Below are 19,128 nucleotides of genomic sequence, written 5' to 3'. Positions count from 1 at the left end.
AAAAAATAAAACATAATTATAAATTAAGAACATATATATCTATTCATAAAAGAATAATATAAAAATAACCTAAAAGGATTACAGATAATAATCTCAAATAATAATTATTTTTGCACGAGACACTCAGACATTTATGTGGTCTCTCAAACAAAAGCATGCGATCTTTCAAGGAACGGGGAGACCAGCTTTGAAGAGAACAAAACGTACCGACAACAGAACACGAGCAGATACACAGATCCTGTCATCAACCTATTAGAAGTGCTCATTATGCTAAAACACAACAGTTTGATTTTGGTGGGCATCGCGAAGGTATCATTGTCAGACATGCCCAGAAAGTAAGCTTATGTTACGGACCAATCTGGACATGTGAACAATAAAATGTCCTTTCAGGTAACCATTCCAACAAAACACACCAAAACATACACCATCATCATCCACCAGGTTATATGGATGAGAAATTATCTCCTTCATGGGCTACCTTTTTTCTCGGTCTGATCATCTTTTGGTTCCTCTTCACAAATTATACCTTCTCTGATCCTTCTTTTTCTTCTCACAGGATTTTGCCTCCTATTACCCCGCTTTTGTGCTTTCACACTTGCTTTTTTATTTTTTGTCATTACTTGCTCCACAACACAGTAGATCGAAGGCCACTGCTAATGTGCATCCCGACTTATTGCCCATGATCCAATTTGAGCACAAATGAAACCAGGGTGATAGTAGTTCTATCTCCTGAATGTGCCGTGCGAAGTGAAGAACCGGTAATCTGGGTGATTAATATTTTGGAGTCGTACCCAATCGTCGGCAGCTTGCATCAGGGAATTCACAAGTTGCATCTCGGTGCCACCATTAGGAGTCCATATGGAACCCCGACACTTGTAAGATGCAAGTCCGAAAACAGGAAGGGAGACCATAGGAACACCATTAACCCCTTGTAAAATTGAAATTGAAGGGCCGGAGGCACCACCATCATCTGCAATAAAACCAGTAAGCACAAGGAATAAGTAAACAAGATTAATATTATAAAACAGCAAAGTAGTGTACTCTCAGGTCTGAGGTCACAAGCAAAACTTTAAAAGCATCTATTTTTAGCATGAAAAATGGTTCATCACTCAAACACAGCTCATTATAGTTGACAGAATCAAACTACATCAATTTTAAAATAAGTTACCATCTACAACAAATCTTCTTCAGTGGATTTCATCAGTTTTAATCAAAATATAGCTTAGATTGATTCTACAAATCCATCATCAATGGATCAGTCCAAAGAATAATAAATTTGAGCTTGAGCCCATGTCCAACAACCCTGAAACAAGTTAAACATTTAACCTTGAATTAAGCTTGGGCATAGACTGAATGAGGCTTCACTTAGATGCAAATTATCACTAGCTAGCCATTTATTATAGGTAGATGAATAGCTAATCTAAGAATTAAGCTTGTTCAATTGATAAATTGTGCAAAGAGGTGAAGTCAACAAAATTTACGCTTAATAATTTTTCAGTCATCGAGTTTGTCTTACAACTTCTAAAGGTCAAAACAACAATGCCAAGTAGCAGCATTGCACATCAATCAATTTAGGACAAAATCATCAAGCCAGAACAAACCTAATTTTGATTAGACCATATTTATCTCAAGCATAATGTATTGTACATGTCCATCTAGTAAGGAGAGGAATAAAAGACAGTGCAAAAGATGATATTTACCTTTCATCAGTGTGGAAAGAGAATGAAAGGTCAAAAAGCAAGCATCCAGATCCTTCAATGTAGGGCCATTAGGAATTCGATATATAGGATACCTTAAACACAAGCAAGCTACACAAAATCAATATTTATTTTTTAAATACAATGTTTTTCAGTCGATCTGAATCTCACCATGCAACTGATATCCAACTGGATGGCAAAAGATCACAACTTCGAAGGGACTTCAATGCAGGGAAACACCGTGCAAGATCTGAAATCTGAAGGAACATACTTAAATAAACATCACAAACAAGACCAGAAAATCGAATTTGTTTTACTTGTGTAAACAAGATGTAAACACCTTATCAGATAAAGGTTCACGAATGAATGGTGGATCCTGTTCAAGAAACTCAAAGAGCAAGTGACCTCGAAAATGTCCAAAATCTCCATCACCACTTGAAGATCCCTTTTGCTGATGCCCATGTTTCTCTCTCAAACATAATTTATCAATCCTAAGATTCAAGGTTCCAGTGACATGATTTGAGTTCCATTCTGTTGAACACCCAAGGCCCTTTTCGTGTTCATAGTCACTACATCCTTCACTACTAGAATCCTGGGAACAGTCACCATCACTTTCCTCACCGTGTCCCCTGTTAGATGGATAACGAAAGTAACATGTTAATATACCTCAACTGCTAGATAAAAGTACCAAAAGATCAAGCATACACTGCAATCAAAAGTGAAAAGTGAATAGTGTATCTCATCCAATATACATATCAAATGACAAAACTTTACATGTTGCTTCCCTGATGATCCATTAAAAAGACAACAAAGTTGCGGCTAGAAAAACAGAATACGTAGAAAGCTACCTGAACAAAGAAAATTGACTGATAGTTGAAAACTTGGAGTGATCAGGACCAAAATTTTAAGACTACGAGTAGTTGGGAAGTCTATTTTTCTCCACCAACAAAGGTTTCAATTTATACCTCAAGTTAGATTATTTGACTGATGCAGAAAATGCCACATCATTTTCATTTAACTCTTTCCACCCTTAACTGCAAGAAATTTTTTATAGTTCTGAGAGCATGTACATGAAGCTCTCGCCAATGCGGGATCTAGAGAGGATCAATATATGCAATCTTTCGTTTAAATATTTAAAGAGATTATTTCCATGACTTAAATCCTGATCTCCCAGATCACAAAGGAGCAATCTTACCGTTGTACCAAGGCCCACCCTCATGGTCAAGACACCAAATACAAAATAAAAATTAATCCACAAAACATATATGCAATCTATCCCACATAGTTCTCAAAATAAATGGATCAAATCACAAGTAAAAAAGCTAAATTTGATTCATAAAAAAAGAATGTAAATCACATAAAACACAGTCCATGCTGAGTCCTGTAGATCATATTCAACAAGGCCCTGCTATGAGCATCAAGAGACTGATCAGCTTCAAATACACTGCTTTTCATTTTCATGGCACACACACTTGACTCCCCGCAAGGCTGGCTCCCCAATCTGAACATTTTCCCAAGCTCTCCAAATAGAATTTTAGAGCTTAAGTAGTTAAAAGATAATACTAGAAAAGTGTCTTCTGCATTTTAGGAAAAAAAGCAATTTAAACAGACCAAATAAATGCACAGTGACCTAGTTATTATTACGATGCTACATGTCGAACAGTAAACAAAACCAATAATTTTTATTAGGAAAATACTAAAAATAACCAATTTTGAGTTGCTTTTGAGGTTGCATTTGCTGAAATGGTATCACTCATTATTGAAATTACTTTAGGAATGTAAGACAATATAGGGGGTTTGATGCTAAACCGCTCCAAAGAAATTATTATTCGGAACCATTGAGATAGAGGTAAGCAAAGATAAACTGACAATTGGTTCTTATTGAAACCATTTATGTTCAACAAATCCTACGCTTTTATGACAGATGATACAAACAAGGCAAAATATACCACCGAGAAAAGTAAACGGAGTTTTTATAAGCTAAGAACATTACGACACGATAGCCATCGTAGACGTATCAAGGAAGCAATGCATCAAGGAACATTCAGAACTTTAGGGTGGCAAACAAAAGCTGTAGTAAGAAAACATACAAAGAAACAAATTAGTTGTTCATGTCAAATTCTGTGGACCGAGATATATTAGAAAGAAAGCATCCGGCAAACACTAATACCTAGAATCAGAAAAGGGCCTGTTCGATTCACCATATAACTGGATTCCAGACAAGTAAGGCACGTAGTACTGGATCACGCTGCCCGCTCCGCTCAGAACCAGCGGAACGCCAGCACCATACGCGCTCCACTCCGTGAACGAGACCCAGAGATCCGCCAGCGCAAAGTACGGCCGGCACTCCTGGTCAGAAGCCCTCCATCCCCTCTTCTCCATCTGCAAGCCAATCAAAGTCAGTCAATCTCCAAGAATCCCAAAGCGACAACAACCAAAAGGAGGAAACTTTCTAAACCTTGGAAGGGTACAACGCCGGGACGGACGGAGTTATGGACTCCAAGAATCGTTTCAAGTTACAAGAATGCGCAACAGAAGGACCCCAAGATGAAACGGACGCGATCCCGGTCTTCGGACAATCTTCCTCTGTTCCTGCTCGGTTCTCCTGCTCACGGGTGCCGGAGACCGACACAACAGCCTCTGCGGAGCTCCCAGAAGCAAAGGAAGGGGCGGGGTAAGTTCCGGCGGCGGAGGTGCTTGAAGACCTCCATGGACTCTGCTGGTAGTGCCGTTGGTGGCTGTGGCGGCTCCACCGTGCCTTATCGGCGTAGCAGACGCGATCCTCCCCATGCCCGCGTCCCAACTGCACGCTACTCCCCAACATTTCCACCAAACTCCAATAACTACAAGGAGGAGCCCTACTTCCCGGCCCAAGAATCCTAAATTCCCAATCCAGAGGGATGAAAAACGGGGGGGTCTCTGGATGCAATCAACCCAAAAGAATCCAAAGGAAAGCACAATCGTATCCAAAACGAAAGATGCAAGAGAGAAACGAGATCGTAAATAGGTGAAGAGAGTGCCCTTGATGGAAAGGAATTCGAGTGACGCAGAGGAGACCGAAAGAAAACGAAAGAACAGGCGAAGGGAAAGAGAATTAAAAGAAAGGAATTAAAGCGAGTATTTCTTTGACTGCCACTCCAACGTTTCTCCGCAAGGCACCCATCTATAATTGGAGGGAGCATTGTGGCCCTCACCACATGTTTCCAATCAACAAGAAGGTAGAAAATGGGCCGCAGCGGCTAACATGGGTAGGACAAGCGAGGTTAGGGGCAGGACGCGGTATTCTTTTTATATGATGATCCTCTGAGACATGTGAGCAGTTGGGGAATGCGCGTGATGGGACAGCACGGGAGGATGACGACGGACGAGGAAACACCACGTGGATGAAAAGAAACGTGTCAGCGTCAGATAAAACGGGGAAGCTACTGGATGGATCGCCCATCCTGTGGAGGAGACGACCCACACGAGTAGCGCGTCACGAAGGCAGCAGTGTAAGCATAAAATCTATATTCATGACATCTGTAATGCGAAAAAAATTTATGTCAATATTGAAATCAATTTTTATTAGATCTAATATATATATTACGATACATATTTTTTATTATTTAAAAAAATAAACTTTATTTAATCACGAGCGTCCCATCCAAAGAGAACTAAATCCTTCTCCTCTCTTTCTATTTTCACATAACCACCTAAATTGATCGATCAAGGGAGGAAAGAGGAAGATTGAGAGAAAAATTTTAATCTCTTAATTGTTATACTCAGATATGTACATGACCCTTAGAGGTCCTGTCTATCAAATACACACTTAACCCCTAGAGGTCCAGTCTATTTATAGACGAGACCAGAGGGTCTAGGATAAGTTATTAGGAGAGTTCCTCCCATCAAGGTTATCTCATAAGGAATCCTACTTTAATTGAATTTTTTTTCTATTGACCAATAACCATAATCAGAATCCAATCATATCTATAATATATCTTACCTAATTAAATAGGACCATATAATCTAATATTCTCTCACTTGACCCAATAATTGATAAGATACAAAAGACTTAAAAATCAAAAATAAATAAATAAAATTTATTTAAAAATAATTTGACTCAATTGGATTCTGAAATTTTAGAAAAAAACTATATACACGTGCGCAAATTTTAAAATAGGCCAATAAGTTCAATAATTATAATAATGCTACATTAAGTCTAACTAATAATATGAGTCATAGCGGTTGTATGCTATTAGTGTCACACTTCCTTCTATGTACTATAATATTGTCAGTCTTTCTTAATGCAGTCCAAAATGACCCATATAATTTGTCTTGTCAAGACAATCCTGTCATCACATTCAACCATAATATGTACATACATAATTGTGAACAGGATAGTAGAAACAAATAACTTTAAGTATATAATCAAGAATGTCAATTATAGTATCCACTCAAACATGAATCACCATATCCTTTATGGGTTGCTCACAAACCCAATCATAAGAATATGTTCTTTCAAAATACTTTAGATCGTAAGTCCTAAGTGAATGGATCAGCAATCAATATAGTGGAACTCAAGTAATTAATTGACATTGGATGTTTTTGGACTCATATTATCTAACCATAAAGTACTTTATATCATAATGCATATAGATGCAATAGTACTTGTCATTCTTAGAGAAGAAAACTACTGCAATGTCATAAAATATCTTCAACGACTTGGTAATTGAGTCTAACTACACCAAGTCTGAGATAAAAATTTTGTAGTCCAAAAATTTGATTAGTGGCCTCAAAGCATACCACAAAATCAACTTCTATTATTAATAATAATAAATTACCCCTCTAATTGATATAGATATTAACTCTAAGGTGGACTTCCTATTATCGAGGTAATTTATACAATTAGCATTTGAAAAATATCATTATTTCAAGCTAATATAATTTCATACATGTGAGCATATAATCCTCTGTCCCTTCCGGATATATTTTCTCTGTAGTCCTTTAGTGTTTTTACTTCTGGATAACTCCAATATATACCCAATATTTTAACTGTAAAAAACTGATATCTTTTCTAACACAAGCTTTAGCATAGACTTCCAACTGCGCATATACAAAGAATATCTTCTTTATCTAATTCTTTTCAAGTCATTTTCAAGCATTTATTATTGACTAGAATTTTGCTTTTATGAGTTACTGAACAAAACTGGACATTAAATCTTTTCAAGACTCGGTTGATATATCCTTTCTAAGACAATCTTTATAATCATTCAGGTCTATCCTTGAATTACTCAATGTTAATAATATAAGATGTCTTATTCATATCAACTATATTAAAACTCTTAGTGACAAATTTCTTGATTTAGTATAATAAATCAAGATCACTATTAGTAAGACAAAATATTATCCTTATATAAGACCAATATAATAAACTTGCTCCCACTGAAATAAATACTGATTAATAGTATTTATCTTAAATATGAAAATAATGATATTAAAAACCTTTATATATCATTATCTTAAAACTTGTTTAAGGTCATAAATGGATTCTTGAATTTGCATATCAAACTTTATATTTTTTTTATTTTCTTTGTAAATAGTAACCCATATAAAGCTAGATCTTTAAAAAAAAATATTTTCATATCATTATGATATAACTCAAACTCATAATGAGTCACTAATATCATGATAATTCTTAACGAGTTCATTAAAAATCTCGTTATAATCGATACATTCTTTATGAGTAAAACTTTTAATCACAAGCCTGACCATTATATCGTTCGACATTGTCCTTTGAGTTGAGTCACATTTATATAATAGACTCTTTTACAATTATTAGACAATTCGATAAATTTATCAGACACTATTCTGGTTATTGATTTTAACTCTTTTTTTTATTACATCATATTACTTTTCAGAATCATTACTTTTCATGACATATGACAAAAATAAGGGAACCATTCTGATTCCTATATCATAATATAATTCTTGTAGATATGCAACATAATAATCATAAATGACATGATTCCTTCCCCTTTCAGATATTCTCAAAGTTGTCAATTATGATTGTTCTACAAGACCATTAATAATGATATCAATGTAATATGGGAGTTTAGTAATGTTATTTTGTTGTTCACTTTTAACAAATCATTTAATGATTTGAGTAACAACAATCTCTCGAATAATAAATGAGTATCAATTTATATCTCCTTTATATCAAAATTAAATTTTGAGATTTTCACTCCATTGATTTGCTATTTTATAGGAATCTTACATTACCAGATTTAATTGTCCTCGTACTATGATTAGAGCAATAAGATATGTACCCCTTTAAACTTTTCTGAATAGATAATAAAATATGCAAAAATAATTATTAAATTTAATTTTCTTTTATATGAGTTGAAGATCCTTATCTCCATAGGACAATCTTAAATATGTAAATATCTTAAGTTAGGTTTCCTATCATTTCATAACTTAAAAGAAGTCATGTAATTTACTTACTAGGAATATCATTCAAGATATCAATAATTGTCCTTGGAGCTTCTTCTCACAATGATTTAAATACAAAAGAATAACTTATCATTGCTCATAATCATATCTATAAGGTACGATGATACCTTTCAGCAACCATATTCTGCTATAACATATTTGGTAAATCATATATCTTATTTTTCCAAGAATCTAGCAAAAGAATTATAATTGGGTTTATCATAAATACCATAAAATTTATCACCCTTGTCAGATATGATAATCTTGACTTTTCTATCTAATTGTCTATCAACTTCATTTATATATACTTTAAGAGTGTAAACGGTCATAGACTTTACATGAATTAGATATATATAATCATATCTTAACGGATTATTTATATGGTGATAAAATGTCTTTTTAACGAGACGAAAGCATAGAGTGATAAACATAACCTCAAGGAGTTTATAAAACTACATTTCATTTCAATATTTAATTGTAGGATCATTATAAACTTATGATTCATATTAATTATGTACAAACTATCATACAGAATTCAAAGGTTAATTTTATTGAATCATAATAAGTTTACAACCTCCAAAAAGGAAAATAATATTCTAATAATTATAGGTAACGAACACAAATTCTCATAATTATAAGAACACAAGAATTTTCAAGATTTATCAAATTGAATCGTCTTTAGACATAAGCGATAAATACAAACTAATATCGCTTTCACTTTAAGATGATTCCCTACATTGATAAATATCTCATTCTCTTTTGATTTTATCTCTCTTCATTTTTTTTATTTTAATAAATATCTATTATTGGTAACATATGTTAAAGCATCAAATTAATTCATCAATAATATCTGTAATATTTTATTTGAACCATATAAAAAAAAGGTTATATGTATACCATTTTCATTTCAAATCAAATCTTATAGTATATTTCTTCTTTACGTAACTTTATTTGTACAAAAGTAACACTTTATTGTGAAGATATTCTTTTATGAGTTTATATAGTAATTATAATGGACTTATGCTTCATCCTTATTTTAGTGTTATCTACTCCTTGAGTAGTACTCAAAATATTATGAGTCTTGAGCTTACAGCTTTATCATTTATTTTGAGGATATAATCTTGAATTTCTCAAATACTATCATAGGTATCAACTAATGACTTATCAGAAAATTTAAATTGATTTCAATAATTTGTGTTCTGTTCAATTAATCCGATCAAGGTCTCACTCACTCAATACAATTTGCATATGCTCAAGCCATTTATTTCAGAAAGTATAGGGACATTTACAAAAATACAATAAATGAAGTACCACTATAATAATATAATATTAATGCTTTGAGTTTCCAAAATATGATGAACTATTGATATCATCTATATTTCACCTTTGGGTGAAATATTGACATATTTAATGTTCACTTAAAATCACTTATGGAGGACTGATACTGTTATGGTAAGTACCTTTTTTAGCCGTGACCTCGGGATCAACGCGGTTGGTTCAGGGGTCCGAATGGCTGGGATCAGGCGTGACTCTTCTCGGGATCTTGGGGTGGCCGATTGCGGGGGTCTGGCTGGAAAGTTCCGCAACGCTGGGTTGGATCGGCTTCAGTCGAGTACCTGCACACAGGTCGGGTCGGCGGTTCGGCCCGACCCCTCCGACGATCAAGTCAGTAGAAGGTTGTAAGGGGGTTTGAGGGTGTTTTTGTGTTGTCTCTCTTCCTCCTCTGTTCGTTTGGAGCCCGTGAGTATTTATAGGTGAGTTCGATGTTACCTGATGTGCCACCCTGCCGAGGCAGGGCCGTACCTCCTGGCGCCTGTCGTCGTCGTGGGCGTTGTGTGGAAGGTCGAGCTGCCGCAGGGTATGGTGAGCCTCAGTCGACGCCTTCCCTTGCCTCGGCCGGTCGGGCGGGGTCAGATGATGAGGTCGTCTGGGTACGGTGAGTAAGGGAGCACATTATGTTGGTGTTAAGGCTCGCCCCCTGGGGCAGTGTGCCGTCCAGGGGTGGCTGACGTCGTGGTGTATTACGTCAAATCCGGTGTGTTACGTCAAATCTGTTTTTATCTCTATCATATACCCCACCCCCCCCCCCCCCCGAAAGGAGCTATGCGTCGGTTTTTGCATGTAGGGGGTCTGATGCATGGCTTCTGGCTTCTGGTGGGCTGGCCACGCGGATCCGAGGGGTACGACGCAGGTGGGCCGGCCGAGCGGAGTTGGACTCGGGGGTCATGGAGCCGAGGAGCACGACGCAGGCGGGCTGGCCGCGCAGGTGTATCCCGGGAGGCATGGAGCCGAGGAGCACGACGCAGGCGGGCAGTCCGCGCAGGCATGGTCTCGGGGAACATGCAACCGAGGAGCACGACGCAAGCAGGCAGACCGCGTAGGTGTGTCTCAGGGAACATGCAGCGAGGAGCACGACGCAGGCGGGCAGACCGCGCAGGCGTGGTCTCGGGGAACATGCATCCGAGGAGCATGACGCAGGCGGGCAGACCGCGCAGGTGTGTCTCAGGGAACATGCAGCCGAGGAGCACAATGCAGGCGGGCAGTCCGCGCAGGCGTGGTCTCGGGGAACATGCAGCCGAGGAGCACGACGCAGGCGGGCAGACCGCGCAGGTGTGTCTCGGGGAACATGCAGCCGAGGAGCACGACGCAGGCGGGCTGGCCGCGCGGGTGTGGTGACGCTCCCTTCAAATTTGGTGGCCGCGAGGATCAAAAAGCTACCGCATTTAATTTCTTTCCTGAGGAGGAGTTGGTTGCTTCCGCCGCACGTCTTCAGGCGTCGAGATCGAGGCGTCCGGATGCTGCCGCTTCGGCGGGGTTGCCACGTCAGGCTTTCATTAAGGCAGAGCGCCTTTGGGTGTTTTTCGATGCGGTGTGACGGTTACGCACGCGCGCAGGTGGGCTGCCGCCCACCCTCGGGAGGCGAAGGGGCACCGGTTCTGGCGGGATATCTCATTTAAATAGCGGACGCCCGATTTTACCTCTATCTTTCGCTGCTGTGTCTCCCCCTTCCGTTCTTGCCGTCTTTCTTCCGGTCGTCCTCCTCGCCTCCAGCGTCACTCTCCTTTCCCGTAGCACCCCTAGTTAAGGTCAGTGAGGATGGCATCCTCTCCCTCCTCCTCTTCTATACATTCCCCCGGAGTTAGGGAGGGAAATCCTCCTCCACCCCTCGTTGAATCATCTGATGGGGAGGCGGCGCGGGCCCTTGAGGTCTTGATGTGGCCACATGACCAGGACTCCTCTATGAGTGAGTCATCACTGGTGGGACTTCGGGAGCGTTACGGAATCCCGGGGGACTATGTTCTTGGCGCGCTTGAACTGGGACGACAGGCGTACGACCCGGTCCTGAAGGGTTTTGCCTTAACCCTAGATGCCCTGGAGGCGGGTTTGCGCTTCCCCCTTCACCCCCTCATCGTGTCCTGCTTGTCTTTCTGGCGGATTTCGCCATCTCAAGTGGCGTCGAACTCTTGGCGTTACTTGGTGGTATTCTTGGGGGAATACCACTACGCCAATATCGCCCCCACCCTCAACCTTTTTCTTTCCTGTTATCGCCTCTCCAAGGGTTCGGGGGGTTACTTTTTATCTGCTCGGAAGGGCTTCCGAGTCGGAGGGGCCCCTTCTAATAATAAAGGATGGAAGGGGAGGTTTTTTTTACGTCAGCCGCGCACAGGACTGGGGTTTCGGAGTTCGTTGGTCCGCGAGGGCGATCGCCAACACCACCCCGTGTTTGGGCGAAGCGGAGCGCCTCGACCTGGGGAGGCTCAGGGAGATTCTCCCCAGGTCCCAGGCCCTCCGGAACATGACCGAGGAGTAGCTGGTCGAGGCGGGTCTCAGCCCGATGCCTCTGGGTACGCTAGTCGACGTTGGGTTCGGGTATTTGCGTCGTTTATCCTTGGTGCTGACGCTTTTCTCATCTTTTGTAGAAATGGTGAACCTCCGGTCACTCCTCGGGAACGACACGCCGCAAGCCCCTCCTCCAGCGTCGCCGACCGACTCGTAGCCCGGCACGAAGGATGCCCCACTGGAGGTCGAGGCCGGGCGCCCTCGGAAGAAGGCGAAGGCGGCGCCTTCAAAGGGGGCTGAGGAGGGCCCCCGTCCGGGCAAGGCTGGGCCTAGCCGGCGTGCGGCTGGGAAGGATCTGCGGTCGACCTCCGTACGTGACTTGTGCTGACTACGAGCCGGGGACGGGGAGTCGTTCCTAATGCGGCTGGTAGGGGAGGTTCCACCCGGGAGGCCCAACGACCCCCTGGTCGCCCGCTGGGGCGGTTTGTCCCGAGGGGACAGGGTGTGGGCCGGAGGAGACACCTCCGCAACGTTCCTTCGTGGCGCGCTTCATCCCGACATGGCTCGAGATTTATACGTCCTGCCCTCGAACGCGTTGCTTAATAAGTCCGCCCAATTTTTGATCTGGGTAAGTACTTCCCCTCTTGCTTTAGTTAGGTTTGTTCGTCTGACGCCACCCCTTTTTAACCCATCCTTCCCTTCCGCAGATCCTTCATTATGCGACGGCCCTGATGGACAGGGTGCGTGACGCCGGCCGGATCATCGGGGGCCTTATCAATCGTAATGCCGAGCTCCACCGCCAGGTCGAGGAGGTCCGTGCCGGGTTGGTCCGGAGGCTGTGGCAACCGCCGAGAGGTGTGCGGCGGAGTCTGAGGCGGAGGCGACTCGCCTCGGGTCGGAGCTCGAGGCCTCGAAAAAAGCAAACGAGGAGCTCCAAAAAACAATAAGGTTGGAGCGGGCCGAGCTCCGCCTGTTGAAGTCGGAGGCAAGCGCCCTCAACAAGAAGCTGGAGGGGGCGAAGGCCGAAGCGAGAGCGACTTCGGAAGCATTGGCGGAGGAGGCCCGCCTTCGACCCGTCAAGGACAAGGAGCTCCTCGAGGCGTATAAGAAGTCCGAGGGGTTCAAGCTTGGGCTAACGCGGACGGGGCGGGTATCCTTTGAGTATGGATACCGGATTGTCACGTCCCGTTTCCGCGTTCGTCACCCCGGCCTCGAGGTAGAGGAGGATCCCTTCACTCCTTACCCCGAGGATCAAAGGGTAGACATGCCCGAGGAGGTCCCTTTTGACGACTGACTGGACGCCTCGTGAAAAAGGGGTTTTGTATTTTTGTTTTCTAAGGCGTTCCGCCTGATTTTGTAAGTGGGGGTCAGGTCCTGTAAGCTTGTTTTTTGAAATGAATGAAAAAGGCATTTTTCCACGCATTTGGCTCCTTACTTCTCTAGTCGGCAAACTCCCTAAACAAATTCCTTATGGCTGTACGACTTCCTTTGCTTTAAACAAAGAATTTCTTAAGGTTCTTAACGTTCCAAGTTCTTGGCAGGGAAGAACCGTCCAATCTCGCGAGTCGGTATGTGCCCGGTCGGATTACCTCGACGACCCGATAAGATCCTTCCCATTTGGGGGCTAGCTTCCCCCTGGCTCGGGTCGGGTCGCTGACCTCGGTCTTTCGCAGGACCAGGTCGCCTAACTTAATCGGTCGGGGTTGTACCTTTCTGTTGTATACCCTTGCGACGGCTCTCTTGTAAGAGAGGGCATTCAGGTGTGCGTCGGCGCGTCGCTCCTCGAGCACGTCGAGGCTGGCCCGAAGTCCCTCGTTCGAGACTTCCTCGTCATAGCTCCTCGTCCGAAGGGTGGGAATAGCCACCTCGGGTGGCAAAACAGCTTCGGTTCCGAACGCAGACTGTACGGGAACTCTCTAGTCACGGTCTTAGGAGTGGTGCGCAGTGACCATAGGACGCTAGGGAGTTCGTCGGTCCAGGCCAATCGGGCTGCGGACACCCTTCTTTTGAGTCCGTCCAAGATGGACCGATTGGTTACCTCTACCAGCCCATTCGTTTGAGGGTGGGCCACCGAGCTGAACCTTAGCTGGATGCCATGATTGGCACAGAACTCCCGGAACCTCCTACCGGCGAACTGAGGTCCGTTATCCGTAATAATGGTTTTGGGCAACCCGAACCGAGTCACTAGGTTTCTCCACATGAACTTCTCCATTTTAAATAATCCACTCCCACGATGATGTACTTCCGCTGCCCCGAAGCCAGTGGGAAAGGTCCGAGGAGGTCCAACCCCCACTGTGCGAACAGCTACGCGCACGCGATGGGGCTGAGCGGGATCGCGGGCTGTCGGGGTGCGCGGGCGTGTTCTTGGCACGAACCGCACAGCTACGCGTAAGCTTTCACGTCCCGGCACATGGTCGGCCAGTAATAACCTTGGCGGATTATTTTGTGTGCCAAGGTTCGCCCGCCGATGTGTTCTCCGCAGACTCCCTCGTGGATCTCGGCCAGGACCGTCTGGGCCTCGTCGGGCTCCAAGCATCGTAGGAGGGGGTAGGTGACGGATCGCCTATAAAGACGCCCACTCTCCTCAGTGTACCACGCGTGTGTACGACGTAGGCGCCGGGCCGCGACTTCGTCGTGGGGAAGGGTCTCATCCCGCTTGAAGCGTAACAGCTCTTGTACCCATGTGATTGGCGCACTGCTGGGGGCCGTAGCCGCTACTTCAATGGCGCGGGCAGGAAGCTCCTCGACCTCCGGCCATGCTTCGTGGGTCGGCTTCGACGCCAGCTTAGCTAGCACATCGGCTCGCTCGTTCTCCTCCCTCGGAACATTAGACAACGTAAAATAAAGGAACTTGGCAGTCATGTCCCTTACCCGTGTCAGGTATTTCGCCATGGTTGGTTCCCGAGCCTCGTATCCACCGCTGAGCTACTCGGACACAAGCTGAGAGTCGGTGAGGACGCGTATAGTAGGCACCTGCATCTCGAGGGCCAACCTTAGTCCTGCTAGGAGCGCCTCGTATTCCGCTTCGTTGTTAGTGGCTTTAAACCCGAAGCAGAGGGAGCGCTCAAACGAGCGTCCGTCGGGGGCGAGCAGAACCAGCCCTGCGCCGGCACCCTTCGAGTTGGCCGAGCCATCCACGTGAAGAATCCAGGCTTCGGGAGGTTGCTCGAGTTCCCCGTCTGCCATCTGCGTTAACTCCACGATGAAGTCGGCTACCGCTTGAGCCTTGATAGCGGTCCTGGGCACGTATCTTATCTCATGTTTGCCGAGCTCCACCGCCCATTTGAGGAGCCGCCCTGCAACATCAAATTTAGATAAGACCTGCCGAAGAGGTTGGTCGGTGATGACCTCCACCGGGTTGGCCTGGAAGTAGGGGTGCAACTTCCGAGCTGACAACACCAGGGCGAGCGCAAGTTTCTCTATTGGCGGGTAGCGCTCCTTGGGTCCGTTCAGGACATGGCTGACGTAGTAGATCGGAAGTTGTTCGCCGGAGCTTTCTTTGATCAGGACGGAACTGACTGCATGTGGGGAGGCCGTTAGGTATAGGCCTAGCTTTTCCCCGGGAGAAACAGAGGCGAGTCGGGGGAGGCTGGTCAGGTGCTGCTTTATTTTTTTGAAAGCTTCCTCGCACTTTGTCGTCCACTGAAAGTTTTTCGGGTTTTTGAGCGCCCTGAAGAAGGGGAGGCAGCGATCGCCCGATCGGGCGAGGAACCAGGACATGGCGACAAGCCTTCCGTTAAGTCGCTGCAGGTCTTTGATCGTCCGGGGTGACTGCATTTCGATGATTGCCTGAACCTTCTCCGGGTTGGCGTCAATTCCTCTTTCGTGTATAATGAACCCGAGGAATTTTCCGGAGGTGACGCCGAAGGCGCATTTTGTGGGGTTAAGTCGCATACCGAACTTGCGTAGCGTGGCGAACGCTTCGGTCAGGTCGGTAATGTGCGCTCCGGCCTCTTGGCTTTTCACAATCATGTCGTCCACGTAAACTTCCATGTTCCTCCCGATCTGATGGGCGAACATCTTATTCACCGTTCTCTGATATGTGGCCCCGGCGTTCTTCAACCCGAACGACATGACCTTATAGAAGTACACCCCTTGATCGGTGAGAAAGTCCGTATGCTCTCTATCTTCGGGCGCCATCCTGATCTGGTTGTATCCCGAATAGGCGTCCATTAAAAGAGAGGCGTGCGTGTCCGGCTGTTGCATCGACCAGCTGGTCGATATTCGGGAGGGGGTAGCAGTCTTTCGGGCACGCATTGTTGAGACTGGTGTAATCAACGCACATCCTCCAGCTTCCATTGTGTTTTTTCACGAGAACTAAATTGGATAGCCATTGAGGATATATGGCTTCTTCTATGAAGCCTGCCGCTAAAAGCCGGCCCACCTCTTCTTGTATGGCATGTTGCCGGTCAGGGGCCTGCCGCCTGGGTTTTTGCTTCACCGGGCGAGCGTCAGGTGGGATGTTGAGGTGGTGCTGTGCGACCCCTGGATCGACGCCCATCATGTCAGATGGGGACCAGGCGAAGATGTCGGCATTTTCCCGCAGAAGACCGACGAGCTGCTCTCGTTCCTGTTCGGGTAGTTCCGAACCAACTTTGATCGTCCGGTCAGGCCGAGCTTCTTGTAGTGGCATATCAACGGTGGATCCCCTTGGCTCGGGATGAGGGGCCAGTTTTTTTGTTTCCCGCGGATCTTCCAGTGGTGGCTCGATCCTGGCCCTCTTGTGTAATGAAACGACGGTCATGTAGCACCGCCTGGACTCTCGGGGGCTTCCCGTAACTTATCCGACCCCAGCGTGAGTCGGGAACTTAATGTTTTGGTAGTAGGTCGAGACGACGGTTCTGACCTTGTTGAGGGTCGGCCGACCGAGTATGGCGTTGTAAGTGTTAGTCATAGGTGCCCAACAAGCCAATCACATGAGTGATGGCACGTGTGACTTGATATAGAATCTTTTTTGCTTATTATATTTTGGCGTATATCACTTTATAACTATTGCATATGTGCATATATATATTGTGATGTCCTTGGATTTGTGCAATGGGAATCGGATCGTGATGAGATCACGATAATGAGATCGATTCACCTTTAAACACATATCCTAAATAATCTCGGTCATAGGTTACTCGAGAGGGACATCGTGATAACCGGACAGACTGGTGTGCTGTATACCCGTCCATTTGATGGATGCAGCTGGTCTCATAGCTGCTCGTGTAGGGACACTAGGGATACAGTACAGGTGCTCATTGGAGAATGAGTTCACTGATTGATCCGCTTACGGAATGCTGGATGGTTGATGATGCCTTATTGTCAGACAGCGATTCCGTAGTCCTAGTGGTATATCTGGTCCTTAGACTTGAGACACCAAGGATGTCCTGTATGAGTGCTCCACTCTTTGATACCAGGCTTATAGGTTTGGTTATCCCAGATCTAGTACAACTGGTCATTGGGAGTGGTAGTCGACCTTACGAGGGCTATTGAGTGTCGATAGAGGATCATCCACTCTCGGCGTCATGAGAGGAATATCCCATTTTTTCTTGCTCAGACAAATCCCTGACCAGGGTCATTCGGGTTGAGAGAGAAAGAGTTGTCCGGGAGAATCCGATTAGAGCGAGACTCGAGTAGAAACCGTATGGGTCTGACAGCACCATGCTCGATATATGGTCTCTGAGATATTAGATGGATGAGGGACTATAGGTACACGATAACTGAGGACAGATAGGTCCAATGGATTGGATTCCCCTGTATTGTCTGGGGACTACGGCGTAGTGGCCTAGTACGTCCATAGTCGATGAGTTAAGTGAATTATTACAGAGATAATAATTCACTGAGTCATGCTCGATATACGGTCTCTGGGATATTAGATGGATGAGGGACTATAGGTACATGGTAACTGAGGACAGACAGGTCCAATGGATTGGATACCCCTGTATCGTCTGGGGACTACGACGTAGTGGCCTAGTACATCCGTAGTCCACGAGTCAAGTGAATTATTACAGAGATAATAATTCACTGAGTTAGAAGAAGTTCTGACGGGTATGACTCACGGCCAGCTCGATATTGGGTCTAGAGGGTCACACACATATGGTAGGTATTGCGATGAGTAGAGGTTCGGATATGAGATATCCGACGGAGCCCTTGTCTTATTGGATGCAGATCCAATACCCACTAGGGGAGGACCCATTAGGGTTTGACAGGGGACCTCTATAAATAGGAGGGATTTAGAGCCTCATAGGCTAGAGTCTTTGCTTGCCTTTCCTATTCTCCTCTCCCTCTCCACCTCAGAGCAGGCCTGAAGTTTTGAGGAGCGTCGTCGCAACCCTGCTGTGTGGATCACCACTAGAGAGGAGGACGCTTGACCTCCTTCACCCTCTCCTAAGGATCTGCAAGGAAACAGGGATATACGATCTCCCTAGGTAACACAATCTACTCTATACGCAGTTTTGAGTTTCGCGGATTTTGCGCACCAATCTTCGCACGACGATGAACATCTTTTTGGGAATCGGAGATTTTGTTTTCTTGTTCTTCCGCTGCGCATGTGATGTCGCCCCCAAAGATTTCCCAACAGTAAGCAGTGGGAAGGTCGACCACCAGAAAAGTGGTCATCACCGTCTTCGACCTCGGTGGGGTCCCTAGGGTCAAGGGCAGAGTAATAGCCCCCAGGGGTGATATCGAATCTCCTGTGAATCCGGTGAGCGCTGAGCACATCAGCCTCATATTCTCCCTGGCCAAGCCGAGCTTCCGGAAGGCATCGAAGTAAAGTATATCGGCTGAGCTCCTAGTGTCGACCATGATTCTTCTCACCTGTGTGTTGGCTACCCTAGCCAATATCACAAGGGCGTCGTCGTGTTCGGGTCGCTCGGATACCCCGGTCGGAAAAGTGATCTCGGGGTTGGGCTCGTGTCCCGGGATTACGTCCGGAGCGGCCCGGGCGTACGCCTTTCTTCCGGACATGGAGCCCCCCCCCAGATGCGGGACCGCCAGCGATTACGTCAATGTGTCGCTCGATGGGGCCCTCTGGGCGAGGTGATCGCTCTTTGTCCGGCAGAAGGTACTGGCTGAGATGCCCTCTGCGGATGAGCTCCTCAATTTGCCTTTTCAGCTCACGGCACTGTTCCATGTCGTGTCCATGTTGCCGATGGAAGCGGAAATATTTTGAACGGTCCGTGAGCTCTCGCGGGTTTCT

At 45.0% G+C, this 19,128-nt stretch overlaps 1 protein-coding gene across 1 annotated transcript; it reads right to left on the bottom strand.

Moving 5' to 3' along the window:
* Positions 1-239: 239 nt before the first annotated feature.
* LOC103991904 (uncharacterized) lies at positions 240-4,793 on the bottom strand. The gene is made up of 6 exons (XM_065093067.1): positions 4,156-4,793; positions 3,868-4,079; positions 2,038-2,326; positions 1,869-1,954; positions 1,701-1,792; positions 240-970 (listed from the first exon to the last, which is right to left on the bottom strand). The coding sequence occupies exons 1-6, from the start codon at positions 4,519-4,521 to the stop codon at positions 723-725; spliced, it is 1,293 nt and encodes a 430-aa protein (XP_064949139.1). The 5' UTR covers positions 4,522-4,793; the 3' UTR covers positions 240-722.
* Positions 4,794-19,128: the final 14,335 nt, after the last annotated feature.

Source organism: Musa acuminata, chromosome BXJ2-1 (assembly GCF_036884655.1).
Source record: "Musa acuminata AAA Group cultivar baxijiao chromosome BXJ2-1, Cavendish_Baxijiao_AAA, whole genome shotgun sequence".
NCBI lineage: Eukaryota > Viridiplantae > Streptophyta > Magnoliopsida > Zingiberales > Musaceae > Musa > Musa acuminata.
The sequence above is the reverse complement of the archived record's forward strand: the minus strand, read 5'-3'. Positions and strand labels throughout refer to the sequence as shown.